This window comes from Elephas maximus, chromosome 21 (assembly GCF_024166365.1).
Source record: "Elephas maximus indicus isolate mEleMax1 chromosome 21, mEleMax1 primary haplotype, whole genome shotgun sequence".
NCBI lineage: Eukaryota > Metazoa > Chordata > Mammalia > Proboscidea > Elephantidae > Elephas > Elephas maximus.
Window position 1 is genome coordinate 38549117 of NC_064839.1, and position 26505 is coordinate 38575621.

Consider the following 26505-nt stretch of genomic DNA (forward strand, 5'->3'; position numbering starts at 1 on the left):
CTAAAGGAAGCTTGAAGGCTTCCTGAGGGTTTTCATTTTCACCGGGTTTTCAGTAACTACCATAGACTAGGGTAAAAAAAAAAAATGGGCAAAGTCCTTTGAAATCTGAAATCTCACAATTAGGATAATGCAGGCATTCACTGAAATTTATGTTGATTTCAAATGTAGCCTTAATGCTCCTCCCTTAGCTCTTTCACTGATTCTTCTTTGCCCCAGTCTTGAGTGAGCTCTGTAAAGTAGAAATTCATTTTGTTCCTAAATGTACTTTCTACCTACAAGGGGGTGCGTCTTAGTTTTAATATTTTGGAGCTTTATGAAAAGTTTATATTCACAAGACCTTTTATGATTTTTATAAGCTTCGACAATTTCACTGTCCTTCCAGGCGAAATCTGGGCTGTTTTAGCTCATACTTCTATAATCATTTGAGTATTCGTGGTATGCTATTTGTACTCATGGAATAATATTAGTGCCTTAAATTTATAAAGTGTCTATTTGAAATGGCTCAAAGCATTTTCATCAAACTAATTTCTGAAAATATATTTTAAATAACTGTAAACAAAAGTACCACCTTATATTTAATTCCACTCTCCCCACATTATACGTTGCAGTCATCAATTCCTTCTTTTAAACATCATGCTGCAACAATGCAACTAGTCAATTTCTCTCTGTAGCCACTCTCACATTCTAACTTGGTAAGGGTTAACAGCTGTAAAAGTGAAGTAACTGACAGTGCCCTCTAGGTGGAACCAATAAATCCTCTCCCTGTACTGCCTAGTGGAAAAAAAAAGTCAGTACATTTCTCTAAAAGCTTTGCATACCTTATCTCATTTAATGTTCCTGACAGCTCTAGAGGAAATACTATGTGGAATGTAGAGACTTAGAAAAATTTGAAACTGATGATGCCAAAACAGATGGGATTATTTCAAAGAGTTTGAAGGGAAGAGGGCAAAAGTTTTCTGATTCTTGACTCCAGGTGTTCTTTGTTATTCTCAGGTGCTTTCTTCACATCCGTAAGGCTGGACAGTTTAATTTCGCTATGGACATCAAAGAACAGCTTTGCCTGGCCCATCATCTCACAAGTCATCTATTATCTACTAGTCTGTTACTACACCTTCATCCAGGTGAACGGAAATGTTACATGTAAAAAATTCTAAAAGTTGCCAGATTTGATTTGAGGAGCGCCCCAATGATACTTACTAGAATGGTGGCTCATTTTGGTCCTTTCCGGAAACCTCGATTCAGTTAAAGGCTGACTAGCTTTCCACCAAGTAGTTTTTTCAATTTTCAGGAGTTAAAGAATGAAGTCAATTAATATTATTTTACGTACAGTTGTATTATCCCTGTTTAACATAATGTCGAGATTGAAAGTATGGTGAACAAGGACCAAGTACTCAAAAATATGAATGATTACACTGAAAAGAGAATATATTTATATCTTAAGCCAAACACATTTTTTCCTATACTCTCAGGCTTGGTAACTAATTTAGAAATGAAGTTAGCAGTATTCATAACACTTCATTAGGGAGAGACCTAACTAATCTTTCAGTCAAGAGGTAGTAGTGACTGTGGTGTCTATGTTTAGGGTTGTCGGCTGAAACAGCAGAGGTGGAGGTTCTTCTCTAGGAAGAGAAACATTCTGGACACAAGCATAATCCTCATTAGCTTTGTCACCTTGGGGCTTGATATGAAGCGTACTTCTCTACATAAGAAAAACTTGGCAAGATACCGCCACAACCGGGATGGGTAAGAGGGGCCTGAAGAGCACAGGATATTCCTACCTGAGGTCCACAGTCTCCTGATAACACCCAAGCATTCTTTCAAACCCCTCCCCCACTACTGTCCTACCAGATCTGTATTTACAATAGCAGAATTAAACAGAGAATTTGGGCTAATGTCTACAGCAGAGAAAACAATTAACTAGAAACTATACTACTAATCACATTGAACAAGCTCTTTTGCCTTCATAATGCTTAGTTATGTGCTTTCAAGGATAAGGCATTTAAATTTCACAAAGCAAGGGCCTGGAATTGCCCGTTGTTTTGCACTCTGGCCAAGGTATAAAGCCTAAGGCATGACAATGATCATCCTTTAATAAAACCACAACACATAGCCCCAGTCTTTAAATACAAAGGGGGTTGCTTTCTGTGTAAAAATGTCCATTGATATGCTCAGCTCACCCATACTGAGAGATGTTCTTGTACCCTTTGGTGCACCTTCTGTGACCTTTCCACATGAGCACCTGTTTCTCGCACCAAGTATTGCCAAACGGTGCTTTTGTAATCTTTTTGGTGGTAAACAGCCTGGGCTGGACTTTCTCAGAGGCATTGTCCCAGGTAGGCCTCACTAAGGGTTGTTTTTTCAGGGATAATGGGTTTGAGCAGCTTGAATGGTGATGGCAGCTGAGGTCCAGTCTACTGTGTGACATTGCCTACGTCTCCGACCGTATCTTGTTCAGGTGGCATCTTAGAAGAACTGTAATACAGTGCTGACTTGTGTCGACCGGGGTCTTTCCAACTAACTTAGTTGCTGCAACATAAAATTATTAACGCATCTCCCACGTAACATGAATTGATGAGGGCATACTGTTCATGCTGAGTAACTGTTAACAGTATGCCATCATCATGCTGAATAACCAAACAACCCTCCCTTGTTACAGGTTCGTCAGCTTCTATGAGGCAGTAAAAATGAACTCTGCCGTCATTCACCTTGTGGGCTTCCTGGTGCTACTGGCAACTGTTCAGCTGTGGAGCCTTCTGCGTCATGACGCCAGGCTGCGGGTCATTGGCAGCACACTGAGCAAAGCCTGGGACGAGGTGGTGGGCTTTTTGCTGGTCATCCTGATCCTGCTGACAGGCTATGCCACTGCTGTAAGCCCCAAGTCTGAGTTTTTTTTTTTTTTTCCCTAAGTGCTGTGGTCTTAGATTCCCATTACTGCCCTTAGAAAAAGGTTACTGTACCAAAAATCATCAGCTCAAGGTGGCAATGAGTTTTGGAGAAAAGTTAGTGGCGTAGGAAGCTGGTTTTAGCCATAGTTCCTTTCTTCACTAGCCGTATTATTTAAACCCAGACATTCAGCTCCTTATCTCTAAATTGGGGATAAAATTTCGCTTACAGGATAATGTGAGGGTCAAATAAATTTATATGAAAACACTAATTACAAAGGAATTTTGTGTACTTTTTTAGGCATAGTAATTTAAATGGCCACTAAAGATTTCTTCTTCCCATCCCACTGGTTCTGTGTTGGCCTCATCACCATCAATCACTTAAGGACAGTTAGAACCACATTTGGCTCCCACTGCTGTCTCACCTCCTCTGACTGGCCTTTCTCCTTCTGTTCAGTTTAACTTGCTGTTTGGATGGAACATCTCTGACTACAGAACTTTTTTCAGCTCCATGGTGACAGTTGTTGGTCTCCTGATGGGAATCTCTCATCACAAGGAGGTAAAAACTCCCATCTTGGTTTCCCTGTAGAATCCTACCTAGTTGGTTTAATATATCTAACAAGGGGAGACGTGCTTACAAAAGCAGCCCCTACTGAACCACTGCATACTGGAAAAGGGAGAAGTTTAGATCCTTTGCCTGTTTTATGGTACTACCTATGCATACAGCTTTCAAGTGGTCATTGCTTTCAGAAATCGGCCCTTTTGTAAGCACTGAGTCCCACCTTTCTCACTTCTTTTTGACAAAGAACACTGGGCATGAGCTTATGCTCTCACTGGGCCCGGTTAACATAAAGAATTTGCTGCTTCTTTATCAATGGCTCTTTGAAGGTGTACGATGGAAGACACACACACACAAACACACACACAAAATTAGGAAGGTACAGTTCCAGGAAGAAAGCATTTCTGTTTATAGCTTATATTCATTTCTGAGAACCTATTATTTTTCACCCAGGAACCATTCAAACAAAGCCTTATCTTCCTATTCAACATAAAAGATAAAATAGGAAAACCAGCTGAGGATTCGTGGCCCAAAAACTGGTATGGAAAGAAGTGGTCAAGGAAGAAAACAAAACTGCAATTCAAATGACTGAAACTGGCAAGATTTTGGTCAAGGCTTATTACTCTGAGAATCCAGAACTCAAAGGCTACTAACTACAATACATAAGCTAACATAGCTTTTAATGTGGCAAGTTACCACTTTCCTAAGATCCAAGAATACAACTCCTGTTTTGGCTGGACTATTGTGCTGTGGTCCTAGCTCCGATCACTAGGAAAAGAAGTCCTCACCCCCCAGTGTACTTCATATCCCAAAGTTCTAAAGGAAGCAGCAATCAGAACAATGAACTTTACTAACACCTACATTTTAATTTTTTTAATAAAAACTTTTCTGCTCTCAATATAACTGTGCAATATAAAGGGAAAATGGAGTAAACTTACTGAGAATAATTCTTGAATCATCAACTCAGAGATTGCCCAGATTATCTGGTTGTCCTAGAATTTTTACAGTAATGCACTTTTAGGTAAGTGGATGATAGGTTGGTGCTTGGAATATTTTGTCATATAGCTTTTCATCAGGGTGATGTTCATTTTAAGTATTCAACCAATGAGTTTTTTGTGTGTTTTTAAGATAATGCCCTAATAGCCCCAGTAAATAGGCCAATATCAAGGGAAGATAAACATTCCTTTTATATCTAAACTAAAAAAATATTGTTATGGAACCCAGTCTAATAAGCCTGAATTTAAGAAATGGTCTTTTAGCTGAAAAAAACAATGGCAGAACTCAGTATTTGTATCTTCAAAAAATGATAAAAGAAAAAAAAAAAACATAATTAAATGAAAGCCAAACTGTTTTCTACGGCTAACCTGTTAAATTTTATTAGAATGCTCTCGTGTTTAGAGTAGAAGTTTCTTGAGCTGTCCTCATCATTTCTGGTATACATCTATTCTTTCAACATGCTTTTGCTGCCCCTTGAAGCTTTCATGTTTATGTTTTCCAGAACTGCCAACACCCAAACAGGATCTGAAAAATTTTCAATTCCCTTCCAACTCAACTTCTTGTGAAAGGCCTCAAGTTACTATTATTTTAACATCCTTCAATGTCAGCCACTGGGCTCTCCTGTCCACTTAAAAGTATTTTCCTTTTTTAGTAACTTTTTACCTCTCCCTAGTTTCCACCATACATGAAATTTTTTAGTATGTAGCTTGTTTTTAAAGTGGAAACAAAGTAGTCAGTCCTTCAATATATCACCCACTACGTTTTGTCTTTCCAGGTTATTGCTTTAGACCCAGTCCTGGGGTCCTTTCTGATCCTCACCAGTGTCATCTTGATGGTATTTGTGATCATTAACCTTTTTGTTTCTGCCATTTTAATAGCCTTTGGTAAAGAAAGGAAGTCTCTTAAGGTAGGTAACTCTCTGGCTTAGTAATTTAAATACATATATTGTATGGATCCCTGTTGGCACAGTGGTTAAGAGCTCAGGCTGCTAACCAAAAGATCGCCAGTTCAAACCCACCAGCCAGCTCCTTGGAAACCCTACTCTGTTCTATGGGATCGCTATGAGTCAGAATCTACGCGATGGCAACAGGTTCGGGTTTTTATTATATGTCACTAAAGGAAAAATTTAAATTGCAAATGTTCTTAGAATACAAATTAACTTAATGCACAGTATTACCATATTCCCTTTATTAGTCTCAACAGCTCTGCCAACCATTTTCTGAGGAAACCCAATTTACCAATACTTTTTTTTTATATTATGTTCTATATCTACCCTCCTGTAAATCACTGACCCTCAACCATTAAGTAGTGGGAACACTCCTGCTCAACACCCAATCATTAAAGGAAATAATTTTGCATCCTCAGTACTTTTTCTCTCCAACATTAGTAATGATTTAAATTTTCTCAAATAGGCTCAGAAAGAAGCTGCACTGATAGATATGCTGCTACAAAAGCTCTCGAGTTTATTAGGGATCCTGCAGCACCAGAACACACCCTCGTCTAAGCAAGCCACCATGACAGCAGCGGGCACTGGCACTGAGGTTTCAGATGATGGCCTCTCTTAATCCTGCAACCTCCTATCTGAACTTATTACTACTTCTTATTCTTAGCATATTAATGCTTTCTTTGCATGGCATATCTTAGAAAATTATAGATGCATGTAATATATTTTGTTCTTAATTCTGTAAGTCAGGAATTAAAATAACCTTGGCTCCAAGTTCCTATGCTTATTGATCCTGGCACTGTCAGGACAGAGCTAACACTGCAAGAATGATACAGGAGAAACCAGCTCTGCTGCCAAGCAGCAAGTACCAGAACACCCCTCACCCACGTTCCCAGATGGCCATGGGAAACGGAGGAGTCAGAAAAGTGAGCTCACTGCAGCTTATCAAAATAAAGACATAAGCATGAGGTTTGGCTGAGGGGGAGCACTGTCACAAAGCAAGGAAACTCTCAGGTGTCACCTGGGCTTAAATACAGAGGTCAAATGGCATTCCTGCTCCAGACAGCCACATTCCTGATGGAGCCAAAGCTGAGGTCTGGCTCACACACTAGCATGGGCTGCTTGCTTCAAAAACACTCTACTAAAATCCAAACTTGTCCTTCATTTGACCACTGGAGAAAGCAGGGCACAGAGTCTTTATTAGCGGCTACTGAGCTATGAGATACAAATCAATCAAAAACACTGAAGAAAAATTGCTTGAAACAAGTATGTACAGATACACTACACTGAAGAGAAAGTCACTTCTTCCAATCCCAAAGCCAGCCCTGTGGGGAAGGATGGCCTTGGACAGGGAGCAAAGGAGCACATAAGTTACAATAATAAGAATCTCATCCATCCAGGGAAGCAGAGAACTACTACAGCCACATGGGCACCAAAAAAATTATCTGAGATCAGTTTTAAAAGTTCCATTCAATCATAAAGTTTTCAAATGAAAACAAGTACTTCTCCTGTAGGCTTTCCAGCTCACTACCCAAGAGAGACTTGGGTACTTAAATTAAGGCAGCTGGATGCCCATCCTAGCCTTGAATGGCAATTTCTGCCCACTGTGTGGCCTGTCCTTCTGTCAGTGATGCAATCCAACAGAACATGCTATAGGGAAAAACAGGAATTTACAGTGCTGCCCTCTGGTAAAAAGGAAACAGCACTCAAAGCAAAAGGCCACAGAGGGCTTCCCTGAGAATCCAGTAGAACTAAGAGAGGCCAGCAAATTTCCCAATAAACTTTGCAACTGGATCCAGGTGGAATGGTGCCCTGTAGCAAGGAGTAGAGTATATGCCAATGAGAGGGCCCAACTTCCAGGAACCGTTACAATGTCTTCTTGAGTCATTTTCTCTCTCTCCTACTCATATTAGAGAGCAAGAAAACACATTCTCTCCCACCACAAATCCCTCTGCACAGAGAGGTTTTTTTTTTTCCTACGTCTAGCACTCAGCACATGGCTGAGACACTTTGTGAAGTGCTCTTCTCAACTGTCCAGCCATCAATGGCAGCTCTCCCCACAATGCTTTCACCTTCTCACTCTCCCATGAAGGGACTGTGGAACAGGCCATAAGAGAACCTGGGTCACACTGACAGGAAACAGACAAGCACAGCTGCCAGAAACCAGCTGCTCTAGCCTCACAGTCTCCAGTCATTAGTCTCTTAGGAGCAATAGAGAACTGGAAAGCAGCAGAATTTGGCAGAGCAGGAAGAGAGCCCATAAAAGAGTACACTCAGTGATGGTTAATAAATGAAATGAATTTGATGGAGATTCTGTTACAAGAAGCTGCTGCTCAGTCCCCACTCCCAGAAATTGGAAGTGGCCTGGTTTAAAGGCCTATGTTTTCTTTTTTAGCTCTTCAAATCTCCGGGAAAGATCATCAAAGTCAATGTCTTCAGAAGCTGAGGTGTTGGCACCAGCAGATGCAGTGGGTAGTGTGTCTGGCACAGATGGCAACTCTGGCAGTACAAAATTATCATAGTTATCCACAGGTCTGGAAGGAGGCTTTGCAGAGGCTTCTGGCTTGGGTCCAGGACCTAATCAGGGAAAGAACCACAGTGTTACAAATGCCACAGGAATTGCTCAGGTCTTCAAAACTTACAATTCCCTCTGGCAGAAACAATAAAACAGTCAAAATACAGGCAAAGACAATGGTTTTTAAAAGATGATTAAAATTCAATTGTGAAGGTCAATGAAAATTTTCAGGACAGCTAACATACACATTTTCTAATTATAGACGAATTCTATTTGGTTTACTTTCCTGCAGTGAAAAAGAGAATAAGGACAAGTCAGACTGTGGTACAAGTCCCACTGAGGTACACAGAGCATTCATTTAAACTATCCTCTTTTACAAAAGTCTGCTTCTGTAATGACAAAGTGCAGAGTGGCATCAGAATTTTGTTGGAATAAATCCTGCTTCCTTAAGAAGAGCCACTGTCTACAACTTAGGGGAAAATTCTGCACAAGGCACGTTAATGTCCGTATTATTTGATTTAATGGGATCTGATCTATATTTTTAGTCTTCTGTTTTATAAGTTAAAATCATCCCCTCTCTACCTACTGCATATTTCTATTTATATATTAAGTTCTAGAACAGGCAAACTATAGTTATAGAAGATCAATGGTTTGATCTGCAACTGATCATGGGGATGCGGATGGTGCAGGACTCATTTCGTTCTGTTGTGCAGGGGCTAGCCATGAGTCGGGGACTCAATCAATGGCAGGTAACAACATAGAATATCAGAACACTGGTTGCCTCTTCGGGGAAGGGTGAAGCTGCTTGGAAGGGAGCACAAGGGAACTTTATGGGGTGATGAAAATGTTCTGTATCTTCATTGGGGTGATGGTTACATGTGTTTATGTGTGGTTACATTATCAAAACTCATCAAACTATATATTTAAGAATCTGTTTTATTGTGTATAAATTACACCTCAATAAATGTCTCCAATTTAAAAAAGATCCCCCCTCTGGGTTTCTGGGTAATGTTTTATGTTTTGATTGAGTGGACAGCTACATATATGGGCATACTTGCTTTATGAAAATTAAGCTGTACACCTATGACCTGTACATATTTCCCCCTATTTAACTTCTCTTTAATGCCCCAATTAAAAAATATATGTATTTTTTGGTATTTCCAGGCACAATGGAAGTTGTAGCAGCAGAAACAGAAATAAAGAATGTGAGAATGACTCAAAAACCAGAAGACAAAAAAATAAGAATGAGTGAAGAAGAATGGTGATGCCACTACTAGAAAGAAGGCTTGGCAGAACCTTTTGGGCAAGAGAAAAGCTTTTATTTTTAGAAGAGGGAAATCCTGAGTTTTGTGTTAACCATATTGCATTTGAGGAGAGGACAGGGCATATGGGCATAATGCCACGGACTTGAAAATAGTCTGAGGGAGAAACAGTAATGAGAAAATAGCAGGGGGGCTTAGCACTGAGCCTTGAGGGTTTCTGACTCATACTCACCAACAATCTGTGCAGAAGAGACATTCTTATCAGCATTAATGTCATCAACCTGAAACACAAAGGTTGTTACTAGAGAAAAAGCAGTGACATCACTGGAAAAAAGTACCAATACTGATATAAGCCCCTGCGTTTTCCAAAAGCTAGACTGCTCACCAAAAGCAACAGATACTGGTCCAAAGAAACTGCCCCTCCAGCCCCTGCACTTCTTTCTGACCTTCCCACCAGGTAGCACCGTGATGAACTTTAACAGCAAAGCAGAGAAAATGAAAATTCTTACTAGATCATAACTCCTTTCTTTAACCTGGTATCTTTGCCTTCTGGGCAGAGAGAAAGCACTAAGCCGCTGAATACCTCTACTCTAAGAACCAAGTCCTCAAATACTGATAAAGATCTCCTACCTAGTTTCTACAGACATGGTGGGCAATGTTTCAATGCATCAAGGCCAAAGAATAAGAAAAACTCAGGCCCAACATAAAACGCATCGGCTAGAGATAAAAACCAAAGGAAAAAACACTAAGCAAGCTCAGGAACGGGGGATCTTTCTAGATGAATAATCTGTACAGCAAATGCCGCACCAGTTTGTTCTCTCAATGATGCTTCAGATGAAAATGGTTCTCAAAATGCATAAACTAACTGAGAAAATGAGGCTAGCAGAAAAGAAATGATCCTAAACCAAAGCTGTTACAACCACCTAAAGTTCAAGGCATCATTACCCTATTAGCCATTTAGAGCAAGTTTTGACTACAGTCTAAAATATGAAATTAATAGACTATAGGCTGAAATTTACTAACTGGATACTACACTTCAGTTTAAGACAAAAATTTGGCCACTATTAAAAAAACTATTCCTTTATGTGAGTACTGAGAACTTACAAAACTGCTGTTTTAATTACTATGATGGTCTGGCATCAAGGCTATACCAGCTCAATGTAATTCTCTGTTTAGCCAATCAAAGAAATGACTGGTTAAGTGCCCTATTAATGCTTTCTAAGACATCGGCAGCTTCTTCCTGATTCCTGGCTTAACTGCGAACAAAGAATTGCCACCACCGATGCTGCCTGCCACCACCACCACTCCCCATTCCCAGGGAAGTGTGAAAGCAACACGAGAACCCCAAAACAAAAACAATGCCAGTACTAGGAGTTGATCAAAACTTTGCCTTCCCTGTGGCCATTATTTTGCTCTGTCTTCGTGGGGATTCACTCTCCTGCTGCTTATAAAAGAGGCTCAGGCACTTACAGATTCATACGATGGGGGAGTTGCTGGTATCTGAGGTGGATGAATATTGGGAAAGGCCTGATAAGTCCCCACTGGCAATCCATTGAAATCCGACTGCAAGGGGAGAAAGGCAATATCAGAGACACTACTCCCTATTTGTGATTTCTGAGGGCGGTGTGTGTGTGTGTGTAGGGCGGAGCATGTATATATATTCAAAAGCCCCAAAAGAAAAAAAAAATCCCCCACAAGGACCACATATGGTCAGGATTCCAGAAATTTTTAAACATCAATAGCCAAAGGACTATTCTTCAATTTACTAAATCAACTGCTTCAATGTCTACAAGGCAAGAGTCTAATGAGACCTTCTTATTAGCAAGAAGATTGTCTTCAGAGATTTTTCTACCTGGTAGTAAGTGGCAGTTAATCATTTTTGGAGAAACCCACTAGCATCCCTACAGCAGGTCCCAAAGGTGTTCAGTAAATCTACATGGAAAGGGTTTTCCAGCATCATTTCTCTAGATTTTCTTACTTCATTAGCTACAGCTAACTAAAAGACTTTCTCCAAATCCCAAAAATAAAACTTTTTTTTTCACAATATGATCACTAGGCTAATACCAAATGTTCTTACTGCTAAATCCTCTTGACAACCTATAATTCTTGAGTGTATTCACAAAGCCAATTTGTCATCTTCTATTACATTTTCTAGAGTTCACATTCACACTATTTATGAGTATACTTACTGGTCCCTTTGGAAGTGGATATGAGAAAGGAGAACCGGGAGATGGCATGGGCATGGGCATAGGTATTGGCACTGTTCCATCAGGTCCACCAACTGGTGTGGTGAACCCACCACCTCCTCCTCTTCCAGGGCCACCTTTCTTCACATCATCTGTGAATCCAACATCAATAAGATCTGTCTCTACCCCAGGAGGAGCTTCTGCCTGTGAAAAAGAGAAACCCATATAATTAACCCATGTCGTAGGCCAGGTTCCTCAGGAAGCAGACTCTGAGGTGCGGATTAGCCTGAAGGAAGTTTTCTGAGGGTGGTCTTGTGAGAGCAGTACCTGTGGGGGAAGTTAAGGAAGCAGGGTTGGGCAGAGGAAGAGGTCGAGGTGCAATGCAGTCACAACAAAAGCCTCGGCTGATACTCTAGGGAGCTCTGGAGCTGGGATGGACCTGCAGAGGTGTCCTTGATTGGGACAGGGGAGCAGTCTTTAAACCTCTGCTTTTACTGACCAGTTACTGGATGCAGGCTGCACCCAGGAAAGAGTTGTGACTTTGGATGAGGCAGCTCTCTTCAGCTGAGGGCCATCACTGGAGGGTACTCAGCTGCTGAGTCATCAATACTCTCAAGAGCTGGAGTAATAATCACTTCTGTCCCTAAAGGGGTAGTAGGGATGTCTTAGCAGCAAATCGAAGCACCCACTACACTCCATCGACCTTAACTGCTGAACGATCATTGTTTGTCTATTTGTCCTCTGGCACTGTAAGCCTCTTCAGGACAGGGACCTTGTTTTTATTTAACTCTGTATTTCTCAGCTTTCTGTGCAGTCTGGAACTTGGCAGGCACCAGTAGCGTTTCATGAACTATTTCAGGCCTTGGGACATTTCCTGCTATCCACAGCAGCATTCTCACTTCCTTGAAGTTTACAGAAAAGTAGCAATAATGCCACTTTATATATGTACCAAGGTTTGTACCTTCTCAAAGGGCTTTCAGTCATTCATTTCATCTGATCCTTAAATACCCTGTGAGATATGCAAGCAAAGGCACTAACCTGACAAAGGTTTAAACTCCCACATACAAACTTCAGCTACTGCAAAGAATACGGTCATTTTTCTGAGAAGGTCATATCTAGAGACTCATCTTCCTTTGTACTCTGGGACATTCTAAACTTACCATGACCACAGAGTCAGGCTCATAGGGCACATTGTAATTCTTGGCAATTTCAATCAGGTATCTCTCCACCAAGATTTTGGGTGGAGCCTCCACACTCAGTTTGTGCATTAGCTGTAAGTCAAACATCCAGGGGTAAGTTAAAATGTATTTATACCAAGGAGCCTAATCCTAATCTAATTAATTCAATTTTGTTCCTCTCATTTTACAGGTAAAATTAAGAAAAAAAAAAAAATGAGGTTCAGACCAGTTAAATGGTATTTTGAGTTACAAAGCACATTTTAAGACCCATGTCCCTCTCTCTCCCTCTCTCTCTCACACACACACACACACGCTCTGGTTATAAATGGTCTTGTGTTGATAAAAGACTGATACTGCTGCCTTCCACACTTGAATTCACCTACCCTTCTCCCCACCTCACTTCTAACTCCACTAATCACAAAGGTAAAATATGTAGTGAAGCACAAAGGAAAAAATCAGGAAAGACAGAGTACCACAATCAGAGGTACAGGACAGGGGGAAGGTGTTGACTGAAATTCCAGCCAGATTGCTTTCCTTTTCACTCTATGAAATGAACTCAGTCATCCAGTGGTACCCAGAGAATCACTGCAGGCAATAAAATAGCTATACTCCCACCCTGCCCACTGCTTCACATTTAACAAGTATGTTCATTACCCTGTCATTAACAGTTCCAATCTGGTTGGTTCTACATAACTTGCCATATTCCTTGCTATACTTGGCACACAGCTGATCGGCAACCTACAAAGAAAAAAGAAAAGCAAATAAAGTGGAAACGACTCCTACAGACTGCTTCAATCATCCTCCTGCTAACAATGAACACACTTCATGACAGAATTTCCAAAAAACTGATGTCTGTAAAACCTTGAGGGGTTCACATTTATTCATTTGTTCACCCATCCATCCACTGAGTATTTATTATGTGCCAAACACTAGTATAACCATTATAATATGCCATATAAACACGATGGACAAAAACAGACACTATTCCTACCCTTATGGAGATCTCTAACGAAAAAAGTAACTTACATTCACCAATCTTTCTAACAATATGAAAAACTACAGACATTTGTGAAACTGGTTATACTCACTATTTTCAACTCAGCTACTTCTGACTGGAGTCGAGGAGCAGCCCAAATCAGTGTTGACACAGATTCAGCCAGACCAGAATCTAGCTCCCTAATAAGAAAAAAAAAAATCACTAAAATATAATATTATCTAAAATGAACAAAACCCTAGCTTTTGAACAGCATATCAGATAGCTTCTAAAGCTTTTGGGAGGCCTGGTGGTACAGTGGTTAAGAGCTATGGCTGCTAACCAAAAGGCTGGCAGTTCAAATGCACCAGCCACTCCTTAGAAACCCTACTCTGTCCTACACAGTCATTATGAGTCTGAGTCAACTCAACGGCAATGGGTTTGGTTTCAGTTTGTTAAAGCTCTTTCACAAATCTCAACTGATTCTTCCAACTCCAGGCTTCTAGCCACTATCCTCATCTTATTTTACTTCTGGGGAAAAGCAAACTTAGACATGGTAAGTGACAAGCTCAAAGCCACACAGCCAGGAAATGGTTGAGCCAAGACTCAAACCTAGGCCTCTTGATTTTAGATTCTACACTTTTTTCCCAACAATTTTCTACAGTTAGACCAAGCCTTCAGGCAACTGGTAGGAAAAACGTCCTTGGGTGTGTGAAGTATTCCCTTAGAGCGAGCCTCCTATGCCTAGTAAGAAACCAATATTACTTCTTTCTCAAATTTCAGATGGGAGTTAGGTCTACGAATTAGACTATCTTACTTCATAGACTGGATGAGGCCAAACCGAGCCAGCAGCAAGTCACAGTACAGCTCCAGGATCTCCATGGCCTCCACAAGGTAGTCTTCACGGATAATGTGCTCCACTCGGATCCGAGCTCGTTCATCCTTCCCAGCAGCCAGATAGTCGGCAATTTCCTTCCTTGCTTTCTGGGCCAGTTCCGCTAAAGCACAAATCCCATCCTAGTCACATTAACAGTAGAGTACACTAGGCTCTGGCCCGTGGTACATCCCAAGAGAGAGAAGTGGGCCATTTTTGAGCTATGTCCTAGCTCACTCTCCCTTAGCAAATCTAATGCAGAATCTGCTTTGTCTAGGTGAGAGCACTATTTATACAGGCAGAAATTTCCAACTCAGGTGCCATCTTTACCTATTCCATAGAAACTGAGTATGTCCCTTTTCCTGCGACAAAACGATCTGAGTCCTACTAGTCACAAAGCTACTCAATCTCAAGTACAGAAATGCACCCAAAGTTTAAAGGTCCTAAGACTTCATAGCACTAGGCTGGAAGACTAATTACTGGGGTGCTAGCACCCAGTAATGTATTTTGCAAAAGATAAGGCAATCATGGACTACTCACTTTTTTTTTTCTCCAATAGTTTAAGACGATTTATGACTAATCTCAAATTGACTCGTAAACGCTCAGCTTTAAATCCAGAGCCCAACATGCTGTGCTGTTCCTCCTGGAAAAAGACAAGAAGCACCATGACTATTTTCAAGTTAGAATTAGTTCAGGAAGTAACACCTCTTAGAAGGTGGATTTTTGTGTGTGTGTCTGTTGTAGGTGAAATTCACAGTGCAATTTATTCATTCAAAATTTATACACAAATTGTCTGTGACACTGGTTGCAATCCCCGTAAAGTATCACTACTATCCCCCTTTCCCTTTATACCCAGGGTTCTTTGAGTACATTTGTCCAGGATTCCTGTCCCTTCCCGCCTTCTCATCTTTGCTTTTGGGCAGGTGTTGCCCATTTGGTCTCATATACATGATTAAACTAAGGAGCACATTCCTTACGTGTATTATTGTTTTCCCCCACGTGTCTGTCAGTTTGTCAGTAGTCATTATACCAAAAAGAATTAGTCAATGTTCAACCATTTCAAGAGGTAGCATATGATCAGGACCTGATGGTACTGACTCCAAGCTGCTCTGAAGGCATTGGTGAGAAACGAGGCTCCAGGAATTGATGGAGTATCAATTGAGATGTTCCAACAAACGGATGCAGTGCTGGAGGTGCTCACTCGTCTATGCCAAGAAATATGGAAGACAGTTTTCTGGCCAACTGACTGAAAGAGATCCATATTTATGCCTATTCCCAAGAAAGGTGATCCAACCAAATGCAGAAATGATAGGATAATATCATTAATATCACATGCAAACAAAATTTTGCTGAAGATCATTCAAAAACGGCTGCAGCAGTGTATCGACAGGGAACTGCCAGAAATTCAGGCTGGTTTCAGAAGAGGACATAGAACCAGCGATATTGCTGATGTCAGATGAATCCTGGCTGAAAGCTGAGAATACCAGAAGGATGTTTACCTGTGTTTTATTGACTATGCAAAGGCATTCGACTGTGTAGATCATAACAAATTATGGATAACATTGCAAAGAATGGGAATTCCAAAACACTTAATTGTGCTTATGAGGAATCTTTACATAGATCAAGAGGCGGTTGTCCGGACAGAACGAGGGGATACTGATTGGTTTAAAGTCAGGAAAGGTGTGCGTCAAGGTTGTATTCTTCCACCAAACCTCTTCAATCTGTATGCTGAGCGAATAACATGAGAAGCTGGACTACATGAAGAAGAAGGGGGCATCAGGATTGGAGGAAGACTCACTAACAACCTGCATTATGCAGATGACACAACCTTGCTTGCTGAAAGTGAAGAGGACTTGAAGCGCTTACTAATGAAGATGGAAGACCACAGCCTTCAGTATGGACTGCACCTCAACATAAAGAAAACAAAAATCCTCACAACTGGACCAATAAGCAACATCATGATAAACGGAGAAAAGACTGAAGTTGTCAAGGATTTCATTTTACTTGGATCCACAATCAACAGCCATAGGAGCAGGAGTCAGGAAATCAAAAGACGCGTTGCATTGGGTAAATCTGCTGCAAAGCACCTCTTCAAAGTGTTGAAGAGCAAAGATGTCACCTCGAAGACTAAGGTGGGCCTGACCCAAGCCATGGTATCTTCAATCACATCATATGCATGTGAAAGCTGGACAATGAATAAGACTGAAGAATTGACGCCTCTGAATTATGGTGTTGGCGAAGAATATTGAATATACTGTGGACTGCCAAAAGAACGAAAAATCTGTCTTAGCAAGTACAGCCAGAATGCTCCTTAGAGGCAAGGATGGCGACACTGCATCTTACATACTTTGGATATGCTGTCAGGAGGCATCAGTCCCTGGAGAAGGACATCATGCTTGGCAGAGTACAGGGTGAGAGGAAAAGAGGAAGACCCTCAATGAGGTGGACTGACACAGTGGCTACAACGATGCGCTCAAGCATAACAACGATTCTAAGGATGGCTCAGGACCGGGCAGTGTTTCGTTCTGTTGTGCACAGGGTCGCTATGAGTCGGAAACCGACCCGACGGCACCCAACAACAACATTATTGTTTTATAAACCAAAAGCCAAACCTGTTGCCATTGAGTCGATTTCGACTCATAGCAACCCTACAGGACAGAGTAGAACTGCCCCATACGGTTTCCAAGGAGTGGCTGGTGGATCTGAACTGCCGACCTTTTGGTTAGCAGCCAAGCTCTTAACCACTGCACCACCAGGACTGTTTTATAGGCCTATCTAATCTTTGGCTGAAAGGTGGACTTTGTGAGTGGCTTCAGTTCTGAGTTAGCAGGGAGTCAGCGCCATAGTCTTGGGGGTTCCTCCAGTCTCTGCCAGACTAGTAAGTCTGGTCTCTTTTTTTTTTTGTGAATTTGAATTTTGTTCTGCATTTTTCCTCCCATTCTGTCCGGGAACCTCTATTGTGATCCCTGTCAGAGCAATCGGTGGTAGTAGCCAGGTGCCATATAGTTTGGGACTCAGGCTGGTGGAGGCTGTGGTTCATGTGGTCCATTATCCTTCGGACTGATACATTCCTTGCGTCTTTGGTTTTCTTCATTCTCCTTTGCAACGAACATGATGGGACCAATAGATGTATTTTAGATGACCGCTTGCAAACTTTTAAGACACGGTCGCTACTCACCAAAGTAGGATGCAGAACATTTTCTTTATGAACTATGTTAAGCCAGTTGACATAGATGTCCCCAGAGACCATTATCTCCAGCCTTCTGCCCCAGAAACTCAGGCCCTCAAGGTATTTGGATGTGTCCAGGAAGCTTCTATGGCTTTGCCTTGATTAAGCTGTGCTGACCTCCCCTATATTGTGTGTTGTCTTTCCTTTCACCAGAGTGACCACCTGCCTACCATCTAGTTAGTGATTTCCCCTCCCTACACCTTCCCTCCCTCATAACTATCAAACATTGTTCTTTTTTCTATGTGCAAACCTTTTCTTCAGTTTTTATAATAGTGGTGTCGTACAATATTTGTCCTTTTGTGATTGACTTATTTCACTCAGCATAACACCCATGTTGTGAGATGTTTCACAGGTTCGTCACTGATCTTTATCACTGCTTAGTATTCTATTGTGTGTGTGTGTGTGTGTACCACAGTTTGTTTATACATTCATCTGTTGATGTACACTTAGGTTGTTTCCATCTTTTTGCTATTGTGAATAATGCTGCAATGAACATAGGTGTATGTATGTCTTATTTCTCTAGGATATATTCCTAGGAGTGGGATTGCTGGATCCTATAGTATTTCTATTTCTAGCTTGTTAAGGAGGCGCCAAATCATTTTCCACAGTGGTTGTATCATTTTACATTCCCACCAGCAGTGCATAAGAGTTGCAAACTTCCCACAACTTCACCAGCATTTGTTATTTTTCTGTATTTTTTTGATTCATGCCAGTAATGTCAGGGTGAGATGGTATCTCACTGTAGTTTTGATTTGCATTTCTCTGATGACTAATGATCACGAATGCTCATGTGTCACATGTTATCTACCTGAACGTCTCCTTTGGTGAAGTGTCTGTTCATATCCTTTGCCCATTTTTAAACTGGATTGTCTTTTTATCCTACAGGTGTCTGATTTCCCTAGAAATTTTAAATATTATACCTTTGTCTGACATGTCATAGCCCAAAATTTTTTTCTAGTCTGTTGGTTCTCTTTTTACCCTTTGGTGAAGTCTTTTGATGGGCATTAAGTGTTTAATTTTTAGAAGATTCCATTTATCTAGCTTATTTTCTGGTGTTTATTGTTAATTACAGTTTCTACCCTGTTTATGCCGTATATTAGGGCCCCTAATGTTGGTTCTATTTTTTCTTCCATGATTTTTATAGTTTTTGGTTTTATATTTAGGTCTTTGATCCATTTTGAATTTGTTTTTATGTATGGTGTAAGGTATAAGTCCTGTTTCAGTTTTTTTGGTTCTGTTTTTTCTTCCATGATTTTTATAGTTTTTGGTTTTATATTTAGGTCTTTGATCCATTTTGAATTCGTTTTTATGTATGGTGTAAGGTATAAGTCCTGTTTCAGTTTTTTAGAGATAGGCATCCAGTTTTGCCAGCACCATTTGTTAAAAGGACTGTCTTTGCCCCACTTAATGGACTTTAGTCCTTTGTCAAAGATCACCTGACCATGGGTGGATGGACTTAAATCAGGATTCTCAATTCTGTTCCCTTGGTCTATGTGTCTGTCATTGTACCAGCAGCAGGCTGTTTTGACTACTGTGGCTGTATAGTAGTTTCTGAGATCAGGTAGTGTGACGCCTCCTTCTTAGTTCATAAAAAATGCTTTGCTTTTTATCATGGGCCTCTTTTCTTTCCACATAAAGCTAGTGATTAGTTTTGCTAACTTGTTAAAGGATGCTGTTGGCAGCCTGAGACCAGACAAACTAGATGGTGCCCAGCTACCACCTATGACCACCCTCACAGGGAACACAACAGAGAGTCCCCGATGGAGCAGGAGAAAAGTGGGACAAAGAACTCAAATTCTAGTAAAAAGGCCAGACTTAATGGTCTGACTGAGACTGAAGGGACCCTAGAAGACGTGGCCCCCAGACTGTTAGTCCATAACTAAAACCATTCCCTAAGCCAACCTTTCAAAGGCTAGATAGGACTATTAAAACATTAAATAATATTTGCGAAGAATGTGCTTCTTACCTCAAGTAGACACAGACTATGTGGGCAGCTCCTGTCCGGAGGCAAGATGAGAAGGCAGAGGGGGACAGGAGCTGGTTGAATGGAAATACAGGGTGGAAAGGAGGAGTGTGCTGTCACATTACAGAGAGAGCAACTAGGGTCAAATATAATGTGTGTATAAATTTTTGTATGAGAAACTAACTTGAACTGTAAACTATCACTTAAAGCACCAAGAAAAAAAAAAAAAAGAATGCTATTGGTATTTGGATTGGGATTGTTATATCTGTAGATCGCTTTTGGTAGGACTGACATTTTCACAATGTTCAGCCTTCCTATCCCTGAGCATGGTATGTTTTACTATTTATGTAGGTCTCTTTTGCTTTCTCGCAATAATGTTTTATAGTTTTCTTTGTATAGGTCTTTTGCGTCCCTAGTTAGATCTATCCCTAAGTGTTTTATTTTTTTAGAGGATATTATAAATGGTATTGTTTTCCTGATTTCCTTTATGAAGTTCTCTTTGTTGGTGTATAGGAATCCAACTGATTTTGTATGTTGATCTTATATCCTGCTACTCAGCTAAATCTTTGTATTAGTTCCAGTAGTTTTCTTGTGGAGTCTTCGGTGTTCTCTAAGTATAGGGTCATATCACCTTCAAAAAGGGATAGTTTTACTTCTTTCTTTCCAATCTGGATGCCTTTTATTTCTTTTTCTTGCTTTATTGCTCTAGCTAGGACTTCCAGCACAATGTTGAATAGGAGTGGTGATAAGGGGCAACCTTGTCTTGTTTCCATTCTCAGAGGGAATGCTTTCAGTTTCTCTCCATTGAGAATGATGCTGGTTGTTGGTTTTGTATAGATGTTGAGGAATTTCTCTTTTATTCCTTTCTATTAAGTTTTTAACAGGAATGGGTGTTGGACTTTATCAAGTGCCTTTTCTGCATCAATTGAGATGACCTGTTAATTCTTTTCTTTTGTTCTGTTTATAAGGTGGACTACACTGATTTTCTAATGCTGAACCATCAATGCATACCTGGTATGAATCACACTTGGTCCTAGGATATTGTTTTTTATATGACGCTGAATTCTATTAACTAGGATTTTTTTTGAAAGCTTTTGCATCTATATTGAGAGATAGATGTAATTTTCTTTTTTTGTAGAGTATTTGCCTGGCTTTGGCATCAGGGTTATGCTGGTTTCATAGAATGAATTCGGGAGTATTCCTTCCTTTCATACGCTCTGAAATAGTTTTGAGTAGTGCTGGTGTGAGCTACTCTCCGAGTATTTGGTAGAATTCTCCAGTGGAGCCATCCAGTTCAGATTTTCAACCTCAGTTTGTTAATTTAGGTAGGCAGCGTGCTTCTCGAAATCTGTTCATTTCTTGTAGGTTCTCAATTTTGTTGGAGTACAATTTTTCATAGTATTCTGTTACAATCCTTTTTATTTCAGGTGGGTCTGCTGTAGTGCTCCCCATCTCATTTCTTATTTGGGTTACCTGCTTCCTCTCGTCTTTATTTTGTCAGTCTAGCCAATGGTTTCTCGACTTTGTTGATCTTTCCCAAGAACCAGCTTTTGGTCTTGTTGATTCTATTGTTTTTTGGTTCTCTATGTCATTTATTTCTCCTCCAATCTATTATTTCCTTTCTTTTGGTGGCTGCGGGCTTCTTTTGTTTTGAGTTGTAGGACTAATGTTTTGATTTTGGCCCATTCTTCTTTTTTGATGTGTGCATTTATTGCTATAAACTGACCTCTGAGCGCTGCCTTTGCTGTGTCCCAAAGGTTTTGGTATGATGTGTTTTCATTCTCATTTGATTCTAGGAATTTTTTTATTCCCTTTCTGATTTTTTCTATTACTCAGTTGATTTTAAGCAAGGTCCTATACAGTTTCACTGGTGAACAGGACAGAAAAGTGAAGGGTGGGAAAGTGTCTTTCTCTAGTTACCAAGTGCTCTATCTCCTGTTGGGAGCTCAATCAAGTTGCCTTCCTGTATTCTCTGTCCAGGATTGCTGCTGGCTGTGCTCAAGATGGTGACCCGGTGGCATGTTAGTTGGTACAGAACCTCCACCCTGTATCCTCTTTTTTCTATTTTCCTTCAGTTTCTTCTTCCACAGTTTTTGATCTAGTTCTTTATCCCTTCATTCGATGCTTAGGGTCCCAGGACTGACATTTTAATCTGTTTTACTTAGTTTTTCAGGTCTCTGCTGCAGAGGGATGGCGCACCATGTTAGCTCTGCCTCAGAAAGTGGATTATTTGACACAGTAAACCAAAGGGGTTTTCTAATGTAAGAAAATGATGTGATTGATTTCACATTTTTAGAATATCATTTTGGCTGTTATGTGGAGATTAAGGAAAGATAATAATGGAAATAAGACCAATGAGAAGGCTAATATTAGAGTCCAGACAAGAGATGATAATAGCTTAGACTAAAGTAGCTTACAGTAGTGTTGAGAGAAGTGGTAGAATTTGAGCTCTATTTTGAAGGCAGATCTGAAAGAACTTGGTGGTAAATGAAATAAGTATCTATGTATTATTGCAGAAGTGGGGTAATAAAAAGACAAAGAAGCAGGAAGGTCCCCTGCTTCTCTCAAAAATCTAAACAGGTAGTAGTGGGAAAAGATTATTGAATTTAGACCCAAATTCAAAGACATTCTCTCATCTTCTTAGTTCCTAAAATCCTACTAACTCTAAGCCTTTGGGAAAAACCTAATGCCCAAGATCACAGAACTATCATTAACATCTACTCACACACAAAAACATATACAAAGGGATGTAAAGTCCAAGGAAAAAAACTGCTGTATAAAATTCTATAACAGAAAGCTATTTACCAAGACTTTCACTGAAGAACAGACTTAGAGTCAACACAACCATCACCCACACGATTTTAGGTTATACCATTCTGCACTGACCACTGTGCATTCTAAGACAGCAAATTTCTATATATGTCAATTAATTCTATACCCAAACTTCAAAACACAAAACATCTAACTAAGCAAAAGCTCGGTCTAACAAGGTAACCTAAGAATGGGCAAATCAAAAAAAGAGATTCAATGTACAGAACACTAGCAGTAGTATTTGTCTGCTTGTACATAAATCACTGTCCTAGTTATCTAGTGCTGATCATTTGTGGTATCTATTAAATACCACAAGTAGGTAGCTTTAACAAGCATGAATTTATTTTCTCACAGTTTAGGAGGCCAGAAGCCCAAATGCAGGGTGCTGGTTCTAGGGGAAGGCTTTCTCTCTATCAGCTCTGGAGGAAGGTCCTTGGCTCTTCTGAACTGCTTCTGGGCCATCTTCATGTGGCCTGGCATCTCTCTTCCCCCATCTCTGCTTCCTCGCTTGCTTGTTTAATCTCTTTTATATTTCAAAAGAGATTGGCTCAAAATACACCCTATGCTAATCATAGTTCATTAACATAACAAACACAACCCATTCTCAAATGGGGTTCTAGCCGCAGGCATAGAGTTTAGGATTTACAACATATTTTGGGGGGACACAATTCAATCTCTAACAATCACTATTAGAAACACCACATACATTTTCCTTTTGTAAAGTTGCCTCTAGAAGCCATTATACATTTAACACTTAATCTATGGCCCACTTTAAAATGTGCCTTGCATGTTAAGAAGTCTCTGGGATCCATTACACTGAATTATGTTCCATTCCATTCATCTACTATTTACTGATTATCTGTATGTCAGGCACTGTGTTAGATGCTAGGGATAATATGAAAAACAAGCACAGTTCTGCCCTCAAAGGAATATACAGTCTATTGGAAAACACCATTAAGAAATCCCGGCAACTACAATACTGTTCGACAAAAACTATTAATTCTAGACCAGTTCTCAGCCAAGGCAATTTTGCCCCCCAGGGGACATTTGGCAATATCTGGAGACATTTTGGGTTGTCAAAACTGGAGGGAATGCTACCAGCATGTAGTAGGTAAAAACAAAAAACCATTGCCATGGATTCTAACCCATAGCAACCCGACAAGACAGAGTAGAACTGCCCCATAGGGTTTCCAAGGAGTAGCTGGTAGATTCGAACTGCTGACCTTTTGGTTAACAGCCGAGTTCTTAACCACTGACCCACCAAGGCTCAAACCAAACCCACTGCCACTGAGTCAATTCCGACTCATGGCGACCCTATAGAACAGATTAAAACTGCGCCACAGAGTTTCCAAGGAGTACCTGGTAGATTTTAACTGCTGACCTTTTGGTTAGCAGCTGTAGCTCTTAACCACTGTGCCAACCAGGGTTTCCATCTAGTAGGTAGAGACCAGGAATTCTGCTAAACATCCTTTAATGAACAAGGCAGTGCCCCACAACAAATATTTATCCCACCTAAAATGTCAATAATGTTAAGATACAGAAACCCTATTCTAGAGAAAAGACACCTAATCTACTGGGAAGGTTATAAAAGGCTTTCCAGAAGGCAAGGCCTGAGTCTTTAAGGACAAACAAGATATTTGTAATACAAAGAGAGTGAGTGAGTATGCTAGACAGATGGAGAAGTGTGTGCAAAAAACCAGGTACCAGAAAGAACAGGAGTCTTCTGAGAACCACAAGGTCAGTACAGTTGAAGTACAGCATTAACTACAGTTTATGCCATAACGTGTCTGTCTTATAAACATAAATTCCTCTATCTTTTGATATTTAGGTCATATAAACAATGCTGAAATACTCATATGCATATTACCTTTCCTGTATATGGAATTAGAAATCCCTACAGGGTGCAAGAAGTCCCTGGGTGGCACAAATGGTTGTACACTTGGCTACTAACTGAAAGGGTGGCAGGTTCGAGTCTGCTCAGAGGCACCTTGGAAGAAAGACCTGACAATGTACTTCCAAAACATCAGCCACTGAAAACCCTATTAAGCACAGTTCTATTCTGACACACACTGGGTTGCCCTGAGTCACAATCAACTCAATGGCAACTGGGGGTGATGGTGGCTATTTGAAATTTTTTTGTTACGTCAGATTTTCTGAAGTTTCATTTTTAAATCAGAATAGACCACAAATAATTGGGACTTGGTTCTGATTATTTACAACAACAGAGCTTAAACTGAGCAAACTAGAGTTGGACATTCTGGAGCTCCTTTGCATTTAGAAGCCAGAGAGAGATGCAGGAAGAAATGGAGGCAAAATTAAAACACCTAATTCAAACAAAACAATGACATTACTTTAAAAACGAGAAGATTTTACCGTTTGAAAGCACACTTCTATCTTCTAATGACTACCAAACCTTCCTATACCAGAAGATGTGGTTCTGAGGATGCTGTGAAAACAGTTTCCCATGGACAACTGGTTTGAAGGTACAGGAACCAAAAGGCTTCTAACTGGGATATATACACATATACTTATATTCTTAATGTAGTCTATTGTTTTATTAAGTTAAAAATAATAATATATACATATAAAAACAAACCAAGCCCACTGCCAACGAGTCAATTTCGACTCATAGTGACCCTATACAACAGAGGAGAGCTGCCCCATAGGGTTCACACAGACAGATATAGATACATATAGACAGACAGGAATTGGGTATAGATGAAACAAGATTAACCATGAATATACTGATCATTGTAGACGCTGGATAAGGAACATGGAAATTCATTATACTCTTCTGTTTACTTCTGTCTGTTTGCAATTCTGCATAACAAAAACTTAAAAACAACACATAAACATAACAGAAAAAAATGACAATCTCCAAGAGGAGCTGTTAAGACCAGACCTTAATTTTACTAACAGAATATAGTGGCTGTGTCATTTGTGATTATCTTACACTGTATTACCTAATTATTAAACGGATGCTCTTGGGCTCCGATGCTTGTAAAAATTTACGGTGTGAATTTCAAGACCTCATCTCCAACACCCCGGAAGGGGAGCGCTGAGAATATTTAAAAAAAGAGAGGAACTAGGACAGCGACGCAGACTCCTGACAGATCTCACCATCAGACACGTACAGGGGTCTGCGAAAGGGGGAAGAGGCACCTGCTTGTTTCACTGAGGAAAAAAAAAAAAAAAGGCGACTTAACTTTCTCCGGCCAAATGGAGCCTAAGTTCGGGCCTTCCCGAAACAAGGCCAGAGAAGCGGCCATCTCACCCCGTGGAAGCTGAAGGGACTCGGGGGCGACCAGCTTCTCACGGGCACTGGAGACACAGAAGACTGTCTAGGCCAGACGGCGTAGTGGTGTCGCCCTTAGAGCCCAGGTTGAGCTGTCACCGACGGGTGTCGATGGAGGTCGCGGCGTTTCCGCCTCAGGGAAGAGACACCTTGGGGCTGGAAAGTTTTGAGGCTTCAAGTGCCCAGGATGACAGGTCTCCAAGCAGCCCTGCCACGCCCCTCGACTCCGGACGCCTTCCGCGCCACGGCCCCTCCGGCCTGACCCTCAGATTCAGGATCCTTCCCTTTCTCCTCACCTGCAACCTCCAGGCTCGCCTAAACCCCGGGCCCTAGCACTGGCCAGCGCCTTCTATATCCAGACCACAAAGCGGAGACTTCTAAATCAGGAAAACAAAGACCCCTCACGCCAACAAAGCCACACTCACGTGATTGAATCCAGGCGAAAGACCCACAAAGCCGACTTCGCTATCAACTCCCTGCATCCAAAATGGCGGCTTCCTCCGCCTCACAACAGCAAACGCGGCGGAGGGATCCGCAGGGCCGAGCCAGCCACGCCCTTCTTTCCAGGGATTGGCTGGGTTCCCGGCTCCCGAGACTCGAGTCTTAAGCACCGCCGGGCTCCCTCTACCCGCTCCCTTCGGAGCCGGCGCTGCCGGGGACTACTTCCCGCAGCGGAGGCACGGTTGTAGCGCGCGAAGGCCAAGTCACCTGAGTCACCAGCGGTGGGTGCGCCCTGCATTCCATCGGTCTCGCCCTGGGCGCGGTGAGGTTAGTGTTGCTAGTTTTTCTCCAGCCGTGTGCCCCTTGCACTTGTTCTTTATTGTTCCCGTCCATGGCAA

The 26505-nt window shown here is 41.0% G+C and overlaps 2 protein-coding genes across 5 annotated transcripts in view; one reads left to right on the forward strand and one right to left on the reverse strand.

The window, feature by feature from the left end:
* Positions 1–6480, forward strand: part of PKD1L3 (polycystin 1 like 3, transient receptor potential channel interacting) — an 86103-nt gene extending 79623 nt beyond the window's left edge. For 2 of the 4 annotated variants that reach the window (XM_049864769.1, XM_049864770.1), the window contains 4 exons: positions 994–1121; positions 1583–1743; positions 2657–2867; positions 3340–4513. In XM_049864769.1, the coding sequence (XP_049720726.1) occupies positions 994–1121; positions 1583–1743; positions 2657–2867; positions 3340–3471 (632 nt within the window). In that variant the 3' untranslated portion in view covers positions 3472–4513. Of the gene's footprint in view, positions 1–993; positions 1122–1582; positions 1744–2656; positions 2868–3339; positions 4514–5212; positions 5345–5855 lie in introns of those variants that run through there. The other 2 variants (XM_049864772.1, XM_049864771.1) reach the window with 2 other exon arrangements.
* A 1177-nt stretch (positions 6481–7657) lies between these two features.
* IST1 (IST1 factor associated with ESCRT-III) lies at positions 7658–26227 on the reverse strand. Its single transcript, XM_049864794.1, has 10 exons — positions 26092–26227; positions 14909–15011; positions 14312–14492; positions 13610–13697; positions 13176–13259; positions 12504–12614; positions 11347–11547; positions 10628–10720; positions 9390–9438; positions 7658–7957 (listed from the first exon to the last, which is right to left on the reverse strand). The coding sequence occupies exons 1-10, from the start codon at positions 26146–26148 to the stop codon at positions 7758–7760; spliced, it is 1167 nt and encodes a 388-aa protein (XP_049720751.1). The 5' UTR covers positions 26149–26227; the 3' UTR covers positions 7658–7757.
* Between the last annotated feature and the right edge of the window lie 278 nt (positions 26228–26505).

Excerpts from the sequence above, each read along its gene's own strand:
- IST1 (XM_049864794.1), bottom strand. The coding sequence starts at position 26,148 with ATGCAGGGAGTTGATAGCGAAGTCGGCTTTGTGGGTCTTTCGCCTGGA. Across the intron at positions 14,493-14,908 it reads ACTATTGGAGAAAAAAAAAA|CGGAACTGGCCCAGAAAGCA; the intron begins GTGAGTAGTCCA and ends TTTGTGCTTTAG. Across the intron at positions 13,698-14,311 it reads GGCCTCATCCAGTCTATGAA|GGAGCTAGATTCTGGTCTGG; the intron begins GTAAGATAGTCT and ends TTTTCTTATTAG.